The sequence below is a fragment of the Chanodichthys erythropterus genome, chromosome 17, assembly GCF_024489055.1.
Source record: "Chanodichthys erythropterus isolate Z2021 chromosome 17, ASM2448905v1, whole genome shotgun sequence".
Taxonomy (NCBI): Eukaryota; Metazoa; Chordata; class Actinopteri; order Cypriniformes; family Xenocyprididae; genus Chanodichthys; species Chanodichthys erythropterus.
The window spans coordinates 22,291,156-22,309,050 of record NC_090237.1 but is presented as its reverse complement, the minus strand read 5'-3'; the positions used below and the strand labels follow the sequence as shown (position 1 = coordinate 22,309,050).

General features: G+C 37.8%; 1 protein-coding gene across 4 annotated transcripts in view; it reads left to right on the top strand.

Moving 5' to 3' along the window:
• Positions 1-1,621: 1,621 nt before the first annotated feature.
• ksr1b (kinase suppressor of ras 1b) overlaps positions 1,622-17,895 on the top strand; it is a 51,802-nt gene continuing 35,528 nt past the window's right edge. For 3 of the 4 annotated variants that reach the window (XM_067366329.1, XM_067366328.1, XM_067366326.1), the window contains exon 1: positions 1,622-2,116. In XM_067366329.1, coding sequence (XP_067222430.1) covers positions 1,871-2,116 — 246 coding nt within the window. In that variant the 5' untranslated portion in view covers positions 1,622-1,870. The remainder of the gene's footprint in view (positions 2,117-17,895) is intronic. The other variant, XM_067366330.1, reaches the window with a different exon arrangement.

Below are 17,895 nucleotides of genomic sequence, written 5' to 3'. Positions count from 1 at the left end.
TCAGGTCAGCAGCAAGGGTGGAGCTTAATCACCCTTTGTTGTAGAGTTTTTTTTTCTGTCGTTCCTAAAACCACAAAACAATTTGTATTAATAGTTTACCATGAGAGATTAAACATGTTTGAACGAGTCTTTTCGCGCTTCATCTAAGTGACGTCACCGATTAACAGTACAGAGTACAGCGCATTATTTTTAGGTCATATAAATTAGCATACTTCCAATCACCCATTGACAAATTACCAGCAAAACCTTTACAAAACTTTCAAAACATCTAATCTACACATAAGATGTGATATAAAGGCCGAATGTTAATAAACAAGAGCTCAATCGATAGCTTAGCATACCTTCTCTGAAAACGGTTGAGATGCTAACGGACTTTTTCGAAGACACTAAACCGTTTCTTTAAAAGAAAATATAATATAGCGTGTGAATTACAGGTAAGAAAAGTGTCAGGAACAGTTGTATGTATTATTTGTGTGATTTTATGGACTAAACTCACCTGAAAGCAGTGAAAACAGCGAGAGACGGAGGAGTTTTTGCTGCTTGCTTGTCCGTTGTTGTTTCCCCGTTTCCATGGCAACTCCGTGCTCCGCTTAACGCGGACGCGCATTAAATCACGCCAAAGTCATGCAGCATTTACATAAATAAATACATATAGAATTAAAACATATAACTTAAAATCTTTAAATAATTATAAGCCGCTGATTTTGTGCCACCCAAAAAACTCTGGCAGGCTGATATATTACTGTTAGCTGAAATAACCCAAATAATTCAACACGGTGACCCAATACGTGTAACTCAGCACTTGGGGTTAAAAAAAAATTTTTTAGTGGATTGTATCAAGTGTTAACTTGTATGTACAAGTTGAAATGACAATGTACATGAAATTAGAATGACAGCAGTATTGAAATCAATGAAGTCATCTTAATATTATATAATGTTATATAATATACTATGATATTATAATAATATTGCATAATATACTTATAATATAATATAATATAATGTTGAGTGTGTCACAACGTTACTGCCAAGTTTCTGTACCAGTCTTGCACGTCCACTGATGTCCAGTAAACCTCCAATCTGGACGTAAATATTGAACTTAATATCAACGTCCGAGAGACGTCGTAATAAGACGTCCCGATACCGCACCGGATTTGCGCGTCGTGTAGACGTACAGATATGGTCCCGACCGACCGACGCAATATAGACTTGATCTGCACGTCGGGCGGACGTCTCATGTTTGTAGGGAAGGTTTTGGTGGGGAAAAAAAAAACTTGATGAGTGCCCTAAAATGCTAATTACAAAGAAGAAGAAGAAAAAAAAAACATATCTTCACAATTGATCTATACAAAAGTGACCCTAAATGTCGTCTTACTACATGTATTATTCTGCCCAACTTTTAATAATAATAATGTTTTAGGCTACTTATAAAGTGCTTTTAAAGCTCAAGGTCACTAAAACAGCGTATATCAATAACATATCAACAACTTATAGTAAATGTTAAAAAATAAGTCAAATAAAATCTATTACGTAAGTGATCCTCAAACGGTCCGCTGCGCTTGTAAACAAAACTTCATTTCCCACAATGCAAAGCATCAAACGCTACATCAAACTGCTGACTGAGGGTATGGTGAAACCTATGCGAGCGCTTCTCACAGGGCTTCACGGGATATACATCGTTTCTGAGGCGGAACAAGCTGACAAGGCGTCCTGTCTTGCTGTCAAACCAGTCCACGAGTATGTTTGAGGAGTATGCTTGAGCTGTGAACTAGTACACAAAAACTTATTTGGAGTAGGACTTTCTCCTCCGTTTAGTCTACATGCGTTTACAAACATGTCTTTGGACTAGTATTTGCTGTAGTTCGAGCTCATGCCCCTAAAGCCGTGCCAATGCCGAGGAATGGATACTAGTGTCTCTGGCAAAGGTGGAAATATGGTCGCAAGTGATGAGGAGCATTTGGACGGGAGTGATGGCAGTAACGCAGGGATGGACGCGCTTCACCAGTGCAAACTCATCCAGAACTTGATCGAGATCTCCATCTCTAGTCTGAAGGGGCTCCGGACCAAGTGCGCCGCATCTAACGACCTGACCCAACACGAGATACGCGCTTTGGAGGTAACGGATGAGGATTATGTGTTTGTCTTAGAAAATCAAGCTTCAGTGCATATAGACAGTGTTCATTCAGATTGTTGCATCACATACTTTAGTACCATGTGATTTACTATTAGATGATGAATGATAGTTCTTGATATACATAAATAATGGTGCTTGTTTTGTAGGTGCAAATTCAAATAATCATTCATTTTTTTTCTTGTCTATTAATACACCATCATCATGAAAGCTAGGGGTCATGGAAACCCCCTTTTGGCTCATATTGCTTCCTGGTTCTTGGGGTATTTATTGAGGTTACATCTGCCTACCCTATCCTCATGTAAAGTTTTACTTGTGTAATGCTGTGCATTGTTTTGTAGAAAAGTTTTGCACTTGAAAAAAACGAACAGCACTTTTGAGAAATAACATGGAGTGGGTCACTCCTTTATATTGAGATCACATGACCAGCTGTGTCATGAAAATAATAATATGTTTACTTTATATGGTGCTTTACATAGTAGCCTACAAATACAAATTTAAGCCAAACACTTTTTGTAATTATTTCGCAGAAAGTCATTGCAGTGGCGTAATGAACATTTTTCCCTGCCGGTTTTTCAATAATGAAGTTGTAAATGCTTTCATAATAGTTCATAATTGTTATACTCATCCCCGTGATAATCACTGCAATGGAATACTTTTGCAACAGTCTGTTGTAGATGCGTAAAATATTCAAAGTCCTGAAGCTGATTTAAAAATATGTTCCGTCATGTCAAACAGCTTGTTATCTCAGTTTAGCTCTGCAAACAAGATGAGCATATGTCAGAGGAGTGTTGGGGCTATTTTTAACCATACCCAGGTATTTTGCAACAGTGGTTAACCCCTCCCACAAAAGTGAACTGAAATCCAAAGTTGGTCGAACCTGTGGAACAGTGTCACTTTTAGGCATGGTTGTATTTTTTTAAACACCATAACAAGAAGTTGCTTTTCCTTGAATACAAACTTATCTACTTAGTAAGGTCAAGCACCTTCTTCTCTGAATCAAAACATGGCTTTCATGTTCCCTCCCTGATATCCATGCTTGCAGACTCAAACTTTTTTTAATAATCAAGTTGAGCTCGAGGCTTTCTTAAATAAACCATCCAACTTTGAAGATTTTATGATATGGTGCTAGTTCTCACAGACACAGGTAATTGTTACATTGTGGTGGGTTCGGTGATTGTTTTGGAGATACTTATCTACTGGCTGTGTATCTTAGGGAGGTGCTTCAAGTATTTCTCATGATTAACTTCAGAAATAGCAGTCGTTCAAGTCAGGTCATGTCATGTTTTTTTGTTTTTTTTTATCTCTTTCATTATTCAAATGCATGAAAGAAAATGAAATACATTTCCTTTGAAACAACAGCAACAATTATATAACAGAGTATGATAATGTGTGGTGGACCAAGGCCACACAGTGAACTGTAATTACAAGCAATGTACAATAAATAGTAAGTGATATGTACCCAAAGTGCTATATACAAACTAAAATATTGTGTTAAACAGTGTAGACTGTGTCAGATAGACTAGTTTTGCAAGATGAAAACGTATTCAGATTCTAGAGCTCATAAAATGACTGTAATGCGGCAAGGATTGTGCTGAGGTAGAACAATAACAAGCAGAGTCAGGAGTATGGGTTGCATTTCTGCATTGGGTGGGGGTGGACAGTCCATTTGTTGATTGTCAGTTATTGGATAGTCTGAAAACTTGTGGGAAGATATTGTTCTTTCGTCTAGTGATTTTGAACTCCTCAAGCTTCCTCCAGATGGTAGGGTTATGAAACTAAAGAGATGGGACCCATATTGAAGCAGTCATTGATAGATGAAAGTCCAGGTCCAGTGATGAACTGAGCTATTTTCGCTACCCATGGGAGAACTTTCTTTTTTTGTCTAAAAAAGATCAGTTAACATACCAGATGGTGATCTCAGGTACTCTCCATGACACACCTCTAGAAGCGGTTGAGTTTTCTCTGGCCTATTCACACTCCAAACTATGGCTGGGCGATATATCGCATGCAATTGTCACACGCATTTCGTCAGTAAAGCCGGTTCCCTGATTTCCGCTAAATTGCCATCACCTGCTTTCAAATGGAGCTGCATTTAATAGACAGAACCGTATTTCACTGACAAGCTACGCAATATCGCGTTCATATCGCAGATGAATCGCCTTCGATAATGAACGCGATATTGCATAGCTTATCTGTCTATTAAATGCCGCTCCATTTGAAAGCAGGTGATGGCGATTTAGCGGTAATCAGAGAAACGGCTTTACTGAAGAAATGTGCGTGACAATCGCATGCGATATATCGCCCAGCCCTACTAAGAACCATAACTATAAAGATAACAATAAAGATATAGTTCTAAAAATTGTTCTAAATATAAAAGCATAGCACTGTTCACACCACAGCTATAACGATATAGAGAAATTATATCATTGGGATCACTTTCAGAATGATTTTTTCCAGCAGTTGAACGATAAAACACTGACAGCCAATCAGAATCCATTCAAAATTTAAGTGCTCATGCATTTAAAATGGCAGACGACATTTGGAGAAGTTAATCGCCGAGGTCCAGAAAAAGCCACCACTGTTTGACAAGTCAACCCCCTTTTTCAAGAAAATGGATATATGGAAAACAATCCCATGGAATAAATGGTAAGAAGTATTAATAATTATGCCAGGCTAGCAAACAGTGTTACATAAAATTACCTCAGGTATCCAGCGCTAGTTTCGACAACATTGTCTTGCTTCCTTTGAAGGTGCAGTGCGTTGTTTTTATCCCACTATATTGACTTTGTTAGCTAAATTCACTGTTAGATTTAGGGCTGTTCCGAATACCATTTTTTGAGTTTCGAAGCTTCGGTAAGTAATTAACACCGAATACTCGAAGCTGAACATATTCTTCTCTCTAATAAAGGCATTGTAGCGAGTAGAAATATGGTTTGGCCTCTTTAAGAGTTGCGCTCAGGGAGTGCAGTGTCGCATTTGGTGCAATATTGACGCACGACAAGTTCAGAATTAATAAACATTTAGTTAACTACAGAACAGTGAAATAGCTGAAAGCGGCGCGCCTCACGCAGGCAGGGCTTAGATGCTCCGACAGGGTTCCCACTTATCCTGGAAAACCTTGAAAACCTGGAAAATTGATGACAATTTTTCCAGTCCTGAAAAACACATGGAAAATAAGAGAAAATGTAAAATGTCCTGGAAAATCTTGTTGTTGTCTTGGAATTTTTTTTTTTTTCTTGGCTTTTTCTTTAGTCGAGAACAAAGAGTTTATCTCTGGCCTTAAACAATCACCATTAATTGCAGAAAGTGCAATGTTCAGGAATGCTGAGTTTTGACACGTGAGAGTAATATTTTCAATGATGTTTAGTCTTGTGTTGTCACTTACAGCAGTTACTTAATGTTATTAACTGCTCAAATGCATGCAGCGAATGTTAACTGGTAAGCAGCTGTGTAATTCTGTGACTTGCATAATAATTATGCATCCACTGTAGTTAGCAAGTTGATTTTCTAATCATATTTTTTTTCCAAGCACATTTTACCAATCAATAATAATAACTACTATTAATTTTTTATTTAATAATTTAGAAGTGATATATAATTGTTCATGAAGGCTGGAAATTAAAAACACCTTATATTCAGGTGTGCAGAATTATTAGGTATGTTTTCTTTTATTGATAAAATGAGCCAAAAAGAGATTTAACTCGGACTGAAAGGTCAAAAATTAATAAATGCCCATGAGAAGGATGCAATACAAATGCAATGCTAGAAATTGCAGTTAAAGCATGACCAATGGACAGCAAAACACTCATTGGGTCAGCAGGGTCAGACAAAAACAGGTGGAGAAGAAAAAACATGTTAACTGCAAAAGAATTAAGAATTAAGGTAAAGAATTAAGTGTGAAACCATCAGGAACCCTTTAGTCTCCAGCGTCACCATTTTCTAGAACTGCAACCTACCTGGAGTCTTCAGAACTGTGAGGTGTCAGGATCTCAGAGACTTAGGTTAGGTAAAGAATCCTAAAAATAAAGCCCCCCCATTTAAGAATCACATACTGAATTGTAGTAAAATACAAGAAGACATATGGGCTTTATAGACAGACAGATTGAGAGTGACTCTTGAAGGACCAGCACCATATACTCTTGTACCACTGTTTGAAGAATTCATCTTCCAGAATCTGGCAGTAAGGTGTGGGAGTTCATTTTTAGTCCATCTCTTATCTTGAAAAGTCCATCTTCTAGAAATAAGGATTTTCCAAAACCTACTGCCAAAAAATAGATGTGTACTAATGTGTACTAATAGACCTGCCACATATTTTATTACATGTTATGGGTTTCTTTGTTTTTCACTGACTTTGTCTTTGACTAATATTTTTATTTTCAAATAGTAAAACAAAACATTAAAATATTTCCAATGATTGACACTGGCTACAAGAACAATTTGTCATAATGGATGATTAATAAAAAAAATTTAATAAGTTTAAAAAAAAGTTTTTATATCATGCAGTTCTGACTTTTTCCTGGAGTTTTATCTTGCAATTCTTAATTCTTTTCTTAGAATTGTGAGATGTAAACTCACAAGTCTTGCGAGAAAAAGTCAGAATTGCGAGATAAAAATTTAAAGTCTCAATTACCGGAAACAAGCTTCCATATTATATAATGTATGAGCTCATATTAAAAACTGATTTTATAGTTAAGTCATGGCAATAAACTGTAGCTACGCCTTTTACAGACTTAGAGAGCAATATATTAGGCTCCTTAATACATGATTCCAGTCTTTTATTCCCATTGAAAATGTCCTGGAAAATGATTGCTGAAAAAGAGTGGGAACCCGGACCAAGAACGCACACTGCACTAGTGATTTAAAACACAGTCTGTTAAGAGAAATACTTTTATTGGCTATTTAAATAAAAAAAAGAATGAAAAATCAATGAACGAACTTTAATGAATAAAGAACACGCCGTCCCAGTAAAATCTCACGTTTGAGTTTTAACAAGCTCCTATATTTTGCAGTAGAATCATTTCGATTGATAATAACTGGTAAAAAAGGCTAATACATTTTCTTTCTATTATTCTATTTTCACAATGTCAAAGCAACGCAGCTTAACCCAAAATACAAGCTCAGGCATGCGCTTCTGTCCATGCAAGATCATGCAGTTGTGCGATCTAGACATAGAATACTTTAGTTACCGGGAACACTTTAGTAGGCTGAGAAAAAAAAATACATTTATCAAGTATAACAAGATTGGGTTCCTTCAACTGTCCATCATATTAAAAACGGCTAGGTTTTATAAGATAATTGTAAAAAACAGTATTGTATTTTGCCAGATTTTATACTGTAAACATATTCAAAAGCGAATGAGAACCGTTTTGCGAAAGGGGTTGCCAGGTGTGCAGGGGAAAAAGGGAAAGAAAAAGTTAAAATTCGAATCCCAAAATTAAAAATTGAATACCAACTCACCGAACGAATATACGAATAATCGAACATTTGGGTCCAGCCTTAGTTAGATTAGATCGATGACATTAGCTATTCACTCGAAACATAGCATGCTGAGGACAACTGCTGGTTAAAGGCGTGCAAATGCAACAAGAACAGAAAAAACATGCTGTACACACTTTGAAACCGAACCGCGTGAGCTTAGAACCAACAGACCGCTATCGTTCATTGGTGTGGACACAAATATAGTTATCGTTCTAGTTATCGTTCTTGGTGTGAACGGGCCTAAAATCTCCTCCTCTGTAGGAAAGGTGCTGTCAGGTTAAGGAAGATGTGTTCAGGGTCCATGTGTTGAGGTCATTGTTAAGGTGCACACTGTTGATGAGCAGTTGACCTCTCCAATCAGATCATTTTCTTTTCATCAGGCTTTGAGCTGTCTTAACTTTTCTCTGTAGGCCATCTTGTTGATGTCATCAGCTTATGTAATTGTTTTTATGTTTGGATCCTTGGGTCAGCAAAGTGTGTACACAACCCCAGTGACACCAGTGTTGAGAAAGGTTGCCTTTGAAGTCAAGAAACAGCAGGTGGCCATGGCTCTTTTGATACCTGTGGTGAGACGTAGGTCCAGTTTGCACTCTGTTGCCAGATCTGTAAACAGTATTAAAAGCTTTTAGTGGACAGTGGTGGAGGGGGTGAGAGAAGACCGAAACAGTATGGCGTCAGGCCTCGGAGAGTGGCTTGACATCCCAAGGGCCGGCTCAATGTGAGCATCATGGTAACCTGAGTCGCTGCAGTATCCAGGTGGTGGCATGGGATTCCCTACCTTCTCGCTTCCTGGACATGCAAGGATACAATTTGCATAGGTTATCAAAATGTGGCCAGAGGGAACAAACACATCCCTCTTGCAAAGTTTCAATCCAGTCCTACTCCTAGAGAGCCACTTTTCTGCAGAGTACACTTGTGCATGGTTTGAGATCAACTCTGCAAGACAATGGACCTCAACAATGGACTTAAACTTTCTCCAATACACATAATCCTAAAGACCTAAAGTAGCTGGTTAAGGTGTGTTAGGAGCTAAACTCTGCAAGAAGGTAACCCTCCAGGAGCAGGATTGGACACCCATGTAATTTAAGAAGTGGTGTGCTTATCAACACATTTGTTGATGTAGCCTGTTACCAATACAAATTCGTCCATTTAATCTCCATGGCCTTTTTGAAAATTTCCCAATCAGTGTGACCGAAACAGTTTGGGCAGGGCTTAGTTTTTTTTCCCTCTGCCCACACTGTGATAACCGTGGCGATCTGTTTTTCCCGACACTCAAAGCAAAGCACAGAGCGATGGTGCTAAATGGCAATTATCGTTTAGATTCCTGTCAGTAAATCTCACTAAATTCCTGCGGATGAACTGGCTGTCTCTCTGGCCGCTGAGAATCTCTGGTTAGAGGTTTGTCTTCTCTGGTCATTGGAAAGATTGCTATGTGTTTGTGCTATTGTGGTTGTTCCTATATTTAGTAAGTGTTCTCAATTCGCATGCATGTGATTAGTGAGCAAGATTCCCCAATCCGAGGGAGCGTTTGCAAAAGTGAATCTGACTCTGCATGATACAACCCTGTAATGCCGCAACTCCACTAAGCACTTTGGTGTAGACAGAGGTTATCCATCAAAGGGCCGGAGAACAAAAGTGGTGGAAAGTCTAGGCAATGCATTCTTCCCTCTCTCTGCTTGAACAATAAGCCTGTGAACGTCAGGCCGAATTGCATTAGGAGTAGGGTTACATCAAGCACTCAGAATAAACTGTGTTTATTGATATTGGAGAAGACAAGCAGTTTGCGTTTTGACATCTCTTTTATCTGTCTTGATGGTGGAACAAAAGAAAATCTTTAGGTTCTTGTTTGATCTAGTAAGGAGAACAGATGCAGACCTGGAAACTAGCAGATGTCCTACAACCATGTGTTACACAATAACCTTAACAACCAATGAGTGTTACGTTTCTGTCTGGGAGCAGACCGACACTCACTCTTTGTAAAGATGTCAGGCATTCATATTAACAGCAGTTTGGAGGTCTGGAGGTCACCAAGACGTTGTACTGGTAGGCACTCCTGCTTGACTGCAGGAAGCAGATCACCCCAGGTGGACCTCCCAGTGGTAGTTGCCAACATTCATTGAAAATGCACGACTTTGTCGCTGCAAATCATGAAGTCCTCTTATGACTTATCTAAAAAATTCCTGCAGCATTAAAGGTGCTGTAGATGTCTTTTTAAAAAATGTAATAAAGTCTAAGGTGTCCCCAGAATGTGTCTGTGAAGTTTCAGCTCAAAATACCCCATAGATTTTTTTTTTTATTAATTTTTTTAACTGCCTATTTTGGGGCATCATTAAATATGAGCCGATTTAGGCTGCAGCCCCTTTAAATGCTCACGCTCCGCCCACGGAGCTCGTGCTTGCCTTGAACAGCATAAACAAAGTTCACACAGCTAATATAACCCTCAAAATGGATCGGACACAAAGTGTTCGTCATGTATGCATCAGATCATCCGAGTACAGTATTTATTTGGATGTTTAAATTTGATTCTGAATGAGTTTGATAGTGCTCCGTGGCTAAAGCTAACATTACACACTGTTGGAGAATGAAGATATGTTTATGAATTATACAGACTGCAAGTGTTTAATAATGAAAATAACGACAGTCTTGTCTCCATGAATACAGTAAGAAACTATGGTAACTTTAATCACATTTAACAGTACATTAGCAACATGCTAATGAAACATTTAGAAAGACAATTTACAAATATCACTAAAAATATCATGTTATCATGGATCATGTCAGTTATTATTGCTCCATCTGCCATTTTTCACTGTTGTTCTTGCTTGCTTACCTAGTCTGATGATTCAGCTGTGCACAGATCCAGACGTTAATACTGGCTGCCCTTGTCTAATGCTTGAACATGAGCATATGCAAATATTGGGGGCGTACATATTAATGATCCCGACTGTTACGTAATTATGTTACGTGTTATGTTGAGATTCGCCTGTTCTTCGGAGGTCTTTTAAACAAATGAGATTTATATAAGAAGGAGGAAACAATGGAGTTTGAAACTCACTGTATGTCATTTCCATGTACTGAACTCATGTTATTTAACTATGCCAAGATAAATTCAATTTTTAATTCTAGGGCACCTTTAATAGTCTGCATCAGAGTCAAGTGTCATGTATGTTGCATGTGAAATATGCTCAGCTTTCATTCATTCTGGCTGTTCCATGTATTTAAATTGTATTTTTCTCTATTCGTCTCCACAGATATGCATAGATTTTCTGTTGTATGTGTGAACTCATTCTAGCATGTGAGTTGTGGGCCATTTAAAAATGAATTTTGCACAGAAGTGTCATCTGGTTGATGCAGTTTATTTTCAGAACGAAATATCGGTCAGTCTGCAATTAAGTGTGAAATTATACCACTTAATCTTGCATATTATGTCTTGACCTTGAGATAAGTTTAAGTCCCGTCAATGAAATTTGTGTTTGAGTCGCATCTTCTTTCTTTCAGTGACGCCATCTGGCTATCGTTAAATGTTTTCCACGCTCAGTACAGATCTGGCCACAACCACTCTGTGGCCAGAGTCTGTCAGTCTGCAAGGCTGTTTGTTCTCAGAAGCAAATCATGCATCTGTTTAAAATGTGTAAATGCAAGGTTTTTTTTATTGGTCAGGAAGTGCTGTGCATTGCAGTCACCTTTTCTACTTGTTTTGTGCTGGCGAAAAAACTGTCAGTTGTGTTTTGAGATTTCTTGTGGACAGGCATAGCTGTTTTAACAGACAAAGTATGAAGATGTTATAATGACTTGCAAGTTTTGAGAGGTTCAAGCACAAATTCAAAATTCCGTCCAAGATTTGTTGTGTGAGAACTTTTTGTCTGGTACGGATGTCTTTAGACTAACCTATTTTATCTAATTATTTACCAGCATTTGAGTAGTATGGTGATTGTGGTCTACGATAACACATATTCTAATGATTTGTGCTTCGTGTTGCTGGGTATTTGGTGCTGCCCCTGCATGTTGTAGTGACGTCGCTCTTAATGAAGGGGTCTCCCCCATCTGAAGAAAAGGTGGGAGATGTCTGCTATGGAGCATGTATATGCGTCATCTGTGTAAATGAAGAGAAATCCACTACAATTCATAGTTCAGAAGTTCACCCAGTAGTTCACCAAAAAATGGAAATCCTATCATCATTAAAGGGTTAGTTCACCCAAAAATGAAATTTCTGTTATTAATTACTCACCGTCATGTCATTCCAAACCCGTGAGATTTTCATTCATCTTCGGAATGCAAATGAAGATCTTTTTGATGAAATCTGAGAGCTTTCTGTCCCTCCATAGACCGCTTCTCATGTAGGCTTGAGTTGAGAGTAGCAGTAGCTTGATTAGGGAAGCAGATGTATTTTTGTAATTTATTTTCATTAACAAAAACATCTGTAAAAATATTAAAATAAAATTTAAAATATTTTACATTCATTTTTATTGAGTAAATTTAAATATTTAAATTTAAATATTCTTACTGAGTTAGAATTCTACTTATATGAAAATTACTGTTGGTCTTCCATTGTATCATACATTTAGATTGTAATAACCACAGTTAAAACAACACATGGCACCTCACTACCATGGTAAAAACGAAAGTAGCAATATGGTTTCTATGAAATCATATTGTCGATCGCGATCTACCAGTCGATTGCAAAGACAATGCTGGTAGATCGCACACAATTATAATAAATGCTTTTGTTAAATTTTAATAAAAAGAAATAGAACTATGCCCTTTCTTATCCTTTTAGTTTCTGTCTGACTTGCATTTGACTAATAAATTTTTACCAGGCAAGATTTTTGTTTATTCAGCTGCCATGACAACTAGCTGGAGAACTGAGCACGAAGTCGGCTTCCGCCAAATACTTACGACACAAACAGCCGTCTCTGAAGTGAGCACGCACGTACTGAGCAGATGATTTTTATGAACACATCCACAACCTCCTCTTTCATGCTCTGCATTTTCGCACATTGAGCTTGTTAGTGTATAATACAGTGATAATTAAGGAAGTCGGGAAAAGTATAGCTTGTAGCTACTTAATAATGAATCCATTTGAAGGGCCGACCATCGCATGTGCTCCGTCATCACATTGACACCAGTTTAGACATTGGCAGCTGTGTTTTGTCGACAAAGATTATGTAAAACTATCTGATTCTATTCAGTGCAAGTCATTAGAATAAGGTAAATGCTCTGGCTAATGTAATCTGTTGTGCTGTAAGTATTTGGAGTTTAGTGTTAAAATTGAAAATTGTTCAAATTGAATATCAACAATGAACATTTATTTTTATTTTCCTGAATTCCATGTAGAGATTCAAGCATTTGAAATTAAGCTGTTTTTTATGATCTCATTTAGTTGATCATTTTAAGAGTAGATCATCAGGCAAAAAAGTGTGGGCACCCCTGCTTTATGGTATTTAGTCAAAACGCATAAAAGGGTTAGTTCACACACAAAAAAAAAAAAATTGTCATTTCGTTCCAAGATATTTTGTTGATATCCAAGAGTTTTTTTTATCCTCCATTGAAAGTAACGAAATCACAACATTCAATGTCCAGAAATGTAGTAAAAACATTGTTAATATAGTCAATGTGACTACAGTGGTTCAACCTTAATATTACGAAGTGAAGAGAATACTTTTTGTGCGCAAAAACAAAACAAAAATAACGACTTTATTCAACAAAGTCGTCTCTCCTCTGCTATTCTGCTACGCTATTTACGTTGCAGCGCTTCCAGTTTCTACGTCCGAAGAGCGGCTCAGCAGACACTGGTCATGTGAGCAGCACGACGCATGCATGCGATGCTGACGTAGGAGCCAGCCGATACTGAGCCGGCGTTCGGACGTAAACACAGAAGTGATGCACTGCGCCAACTGCATAACAGACTGACAGGGAAGAGGGAAAATTGTTGAATAAAGTCATTATTTTTGTTTTGTTTTGTTTTGTTTTTGTGCAAAAAAAGTATTATCGTCGCTTTGTAACATTAAGGTTGAGCCTTTGTAGTCACGTTGACTATTTTAACAATGTTTTAACTACTTTTCTGGACCTTGAATGCTGTAATTTCATTGCTTTCAATGGAGGATAAAAAATCGGATTTCATCAGAATATCTTAATTTGTGTTCCGAAGATGAATGAAGGTCTTACGGGTGTGGAATGACATGAGGGTGAGTAATTAATGACAGAAATTTCATTTTTGGGTGAACTAACCCTTTAAGTATAAAATGCAAAACTGCTTGCTTATAACAAAAAATTCTGTAGTTTGAGCTATTTTTTATTGCTCCTTTAATACATTTAATACATGTCTATATTAATAATATAAAATGTGATATGAGTATCCCACATTTTTTCTACAATACCACGGTTACAGTTAGTTACTACAGTAAATCCATGGTAAATGTTGGTGGATTGAAAAGTATTATAACTGGATTGTTGTTGCACAATGTGTTATGAGAAAGTCAGCACTCAGCACTGTTTCATCTGGCTTTAAACTAGTTTAAATCACTAAGATATTTCTGGTTTGTATCAGAGAATTCTGCCACAAACTCGAACGTTTCTCCCTGGATCTCTGTTTAGTGGTCGCGTGATCGAGACCGTTCAGTGAGTAAACGCATTTGTTCTGAGCTCACGCTGCTCTGTTTTGGGCAGAGCGAATGCATGTTCTGTCCGTGTGCGGGACGGTTCAAACAAGTAGTGTTGTTTCATTCCACTTATGCCGTGATTAATGTTTCTCATACACAACAGATATAGCAGCGCTAATCATTTTTCAAATTGTCAAGTTGTCATTCACGGTTTACTGCTACACCTAGCCTAAAATCTAGTGCCGTCACCTTGTGTTGACGTTGAAACGGCATGATATGTAAATTATGCGTGACGGGCCACATATAATATATTTTAATAGACAAGCTGTGGGCTGTTATTTTGGACAGCCTTGATTTAACAAATTGCACAATTGTTAGAGAATGCTGGCTCGTGACACAAATATATTTTAAATACCTTCTGATTTCCTGTTAAATTGCCACCTGCAATAACAATTTTGGGACAATTACCTCGAGTACAGGCCTGTAGCTTATTGCAGAATCATTAAATTTGCAGTGGATGGGAAGAGGGATTGCCACATTGTTGCATGTGTGAGCTCATAAAACCTGTTGATGCGCCAGGGCAGTGGTAATCGTAATTACTTGAGTGATTTTCCTAGATGATGCTCTTTCATGTAATAGACCCTATAATTGACTGAAGAGATCTGGGAAAAACACATTTTGAAGAATCGGAACTCCCTAACGTCTCAGTTTTGGTTTCTGGGAAATGCAAGTCTTCGCTCAGTATAACGTGAGTGCTCATCAAAGGCTTTTTAAGGCTCATTTGCACTTTGTTTGTATGGATGGAAAGTTAACACATCACTGCGAGGCCCATTAGGTGCGGTGAAGCATAGGCCTCTCAACTGGCTAATGTTTGTTCGTATCAGGAAATCCCCATGCGGTTTTTCAACAGCTTTTTCCCCCTTTCTCTTTTCTTGTATCTTATGACGTTCCACACACCCTTGCACTTTATTGTCTAATGCCTCAATTTTATTAACTTTTTATTTGTGCTTGTAGCTTGCCTTTTTTTAACAACCTCATTCTTTTCTATGAACATTTTGTTTTTATTCTCTTGATTTTGAATTCTATCATCATGGAGACAAACCATTTTTTATTTTTTTGAGCTGTCACCACATTTGTGCTTTCCCATGTGCCCTACTCAAGCGATTTTAATAGACCTATCATGATTTTGGAGCTAGCAAGATTGTTTAAACCTAGCATGAATTAATGCCTTTATGTTTTTGTCAGAAACAAAAGCAGCAGGTTTGCTTGTATTGGTGACACAGTGTGTAACAGGATCCACACCACTCCACTACAGTCTACAGTTACCTTATCATCTGGTACAACTGTGACACTTCTTTATGCAATGCTTTTTATGCATGTCAGATTTGATGAAATGAAGACAATTTGCAGTAGCGAGTGCATGCCGACACAAAAGATCTGGAAATTACGTCATCTAATCACGTGTCTTTCTCCATGCACACTCATGCCAGAAACACTCCTCTTCCTGAAATGACTGTTGCACTGTTTTGCCAGGAACCATAATGATGAAATCAGTGTAACACTTGCTAAACTCTTGATTGCCAATATGCTCTTTTATAACTTTCGTAACAGACACCATCGCACCATATGGATTGTGTGTCTTACCTCTCTAATGAAGCTCATTTGGCATCAACAAGCCTCTCTTTGCGAGGCCGGCTGCTTTTGAATGCCACAAAAGATTCTCAACTTTTCCTCCCCGGTCTCACGCAGACACTTTAGTTAAGCATGTCCCCCCTGCCCCATACCACCATACCCAGCCACCCCTTGAGAGGTGTAATGGAGACGGCAGATGAGAGCAGAGATACGGGCGTCATTGAATACAGGCGTACTCCTGCACAATGTGCCAGGCTGTGTCTGGTGCAAGCTAACACCCTGTTGTGTTTGAGGTTCGCTCGTGGCCGACCGATGCATCAAATCAGCTTGGGGGCATTCTCAGATAGTAGCTAAAGAAAAGAGCCAGCACACCTTCTCAGACTGCCGTAGGCCTCTTGAAACTTTAATGATACGCTACTTCTCTTTTGAAGACTGCGCTACATGCTATCTTGGCAGTTTTGCAAGGGTGAGGTGATAATACGCTCATACATAAAGCCATCCACTGCTGTCGTGTCTCTCGGTGGAATTAACAGCTAGTAAAGCGCTCCAGTACTGCAGCTGCGTTCTTACGGAGTGCTGTGACCTTATATAGAGATACAAATGGAAAGAGCTAATCAACTGCACAGGTGGCTGGTTGCTGGGCTACAGGTGCAGGCTGATTTGTCACAGTGACCTACCAGGGCACTTGTAGACTTCAGAGTATAGTTCTTTGTGGTGATCTCTAGATAGAGCATGAGTTTTGATAAAAATGTTAACACTGTGTGAAATCTAGAAATGGTTTCAATTATAACCATTGTTGAAAGCACATCTAATGTTGATGGCATACAATGACTAGATGTGGTCTTTTATTTGTTGATGTGGTGTTTTATGTTGTCTGTGTGTTTTCCATTCCTCCATGTAAAGCGCTTTGGTGCAACCTTGGTTGCCTTTTAAATTGTGCTATATAAATAAACAAGACAAGATGACACTTGTGGTTTTCATAAATGGCTGGTTCTACTTCTGTCCCCGCTCGACAGCACAGTCTTGTCGCTCTTAATAGACAAAGGCTAAAATTTTGACTGTTTCGACTATTTGCTTTTTTTAAATGATGTTCAGGTAAATCAATCAGAGACATCTGAAAAAAAATATGTTGATAACTAGTTTACCCGATAGTATTTCGACACCCCCGGTTTGCCAGTTGGTGGAAAACACAGCTTATTGCTTATATATGAACTGGCTCAGAAATCACAGATTCTAACTGACTTTAAAAGCCCCTGCAATAAAAAAACATTGCAAACATATGCATTAGCTGATCAACTTACGCTTTCCGTTGTCAATTGCACTTCTTTTCATTGCATGTCCATGAGCGTTGAATCTGAGGAGGATGGGGCAGGGGAAAAAGTCCCTCCTGTATTTTGAATTTGGACTGCAGTACCCATTTCAACTGTTAGCTTTTAATATTAGTTTTGGCATATTTAACCCACTGCATCTTTAACTTTTTTTTTTACTTAATCAGAATGGTACGAAACTTGGTAAAGGTTTTGGCAATTGCTATGTGAACACACACATATCCAACCACCCCAACACAACCACAACCCCCCCACCCCACACACACACAAAATCATGCACATGATTCAAAAAGGTCAAATGGTCCTGAATTGTTTGATGGAAATTCACAATTGGAAATGAATGGAAACAAATTTCTTCTAGTGGCTACGTTTGGTACTGTTTGGTAAATATTACTGAAAGCTCTTTTTTTGGGGGGAAATTATATGACTGAAATCTCTTTTTTTTTTTTTTTTGGAAATTACATTGGAAAATATATATTGCATATAAAATTTTAAAGTATTTTGTGCATTTTTCATAATTTTTTTTTTTTTTTTTTACTTTTTAGTTTCACTTCAGCAATATTCTATGGAGGACTAAACCTGCAGATATTAAAAATGAATAAATGAATAAATAAATGAAAGAATAAATAAATAAATAGATAAATTAATAAATAGATAAATAGGTAAATAAATGTGATAATAGGAAAATAAATAATAATAGGAGAATAAACCAATAAATATGATT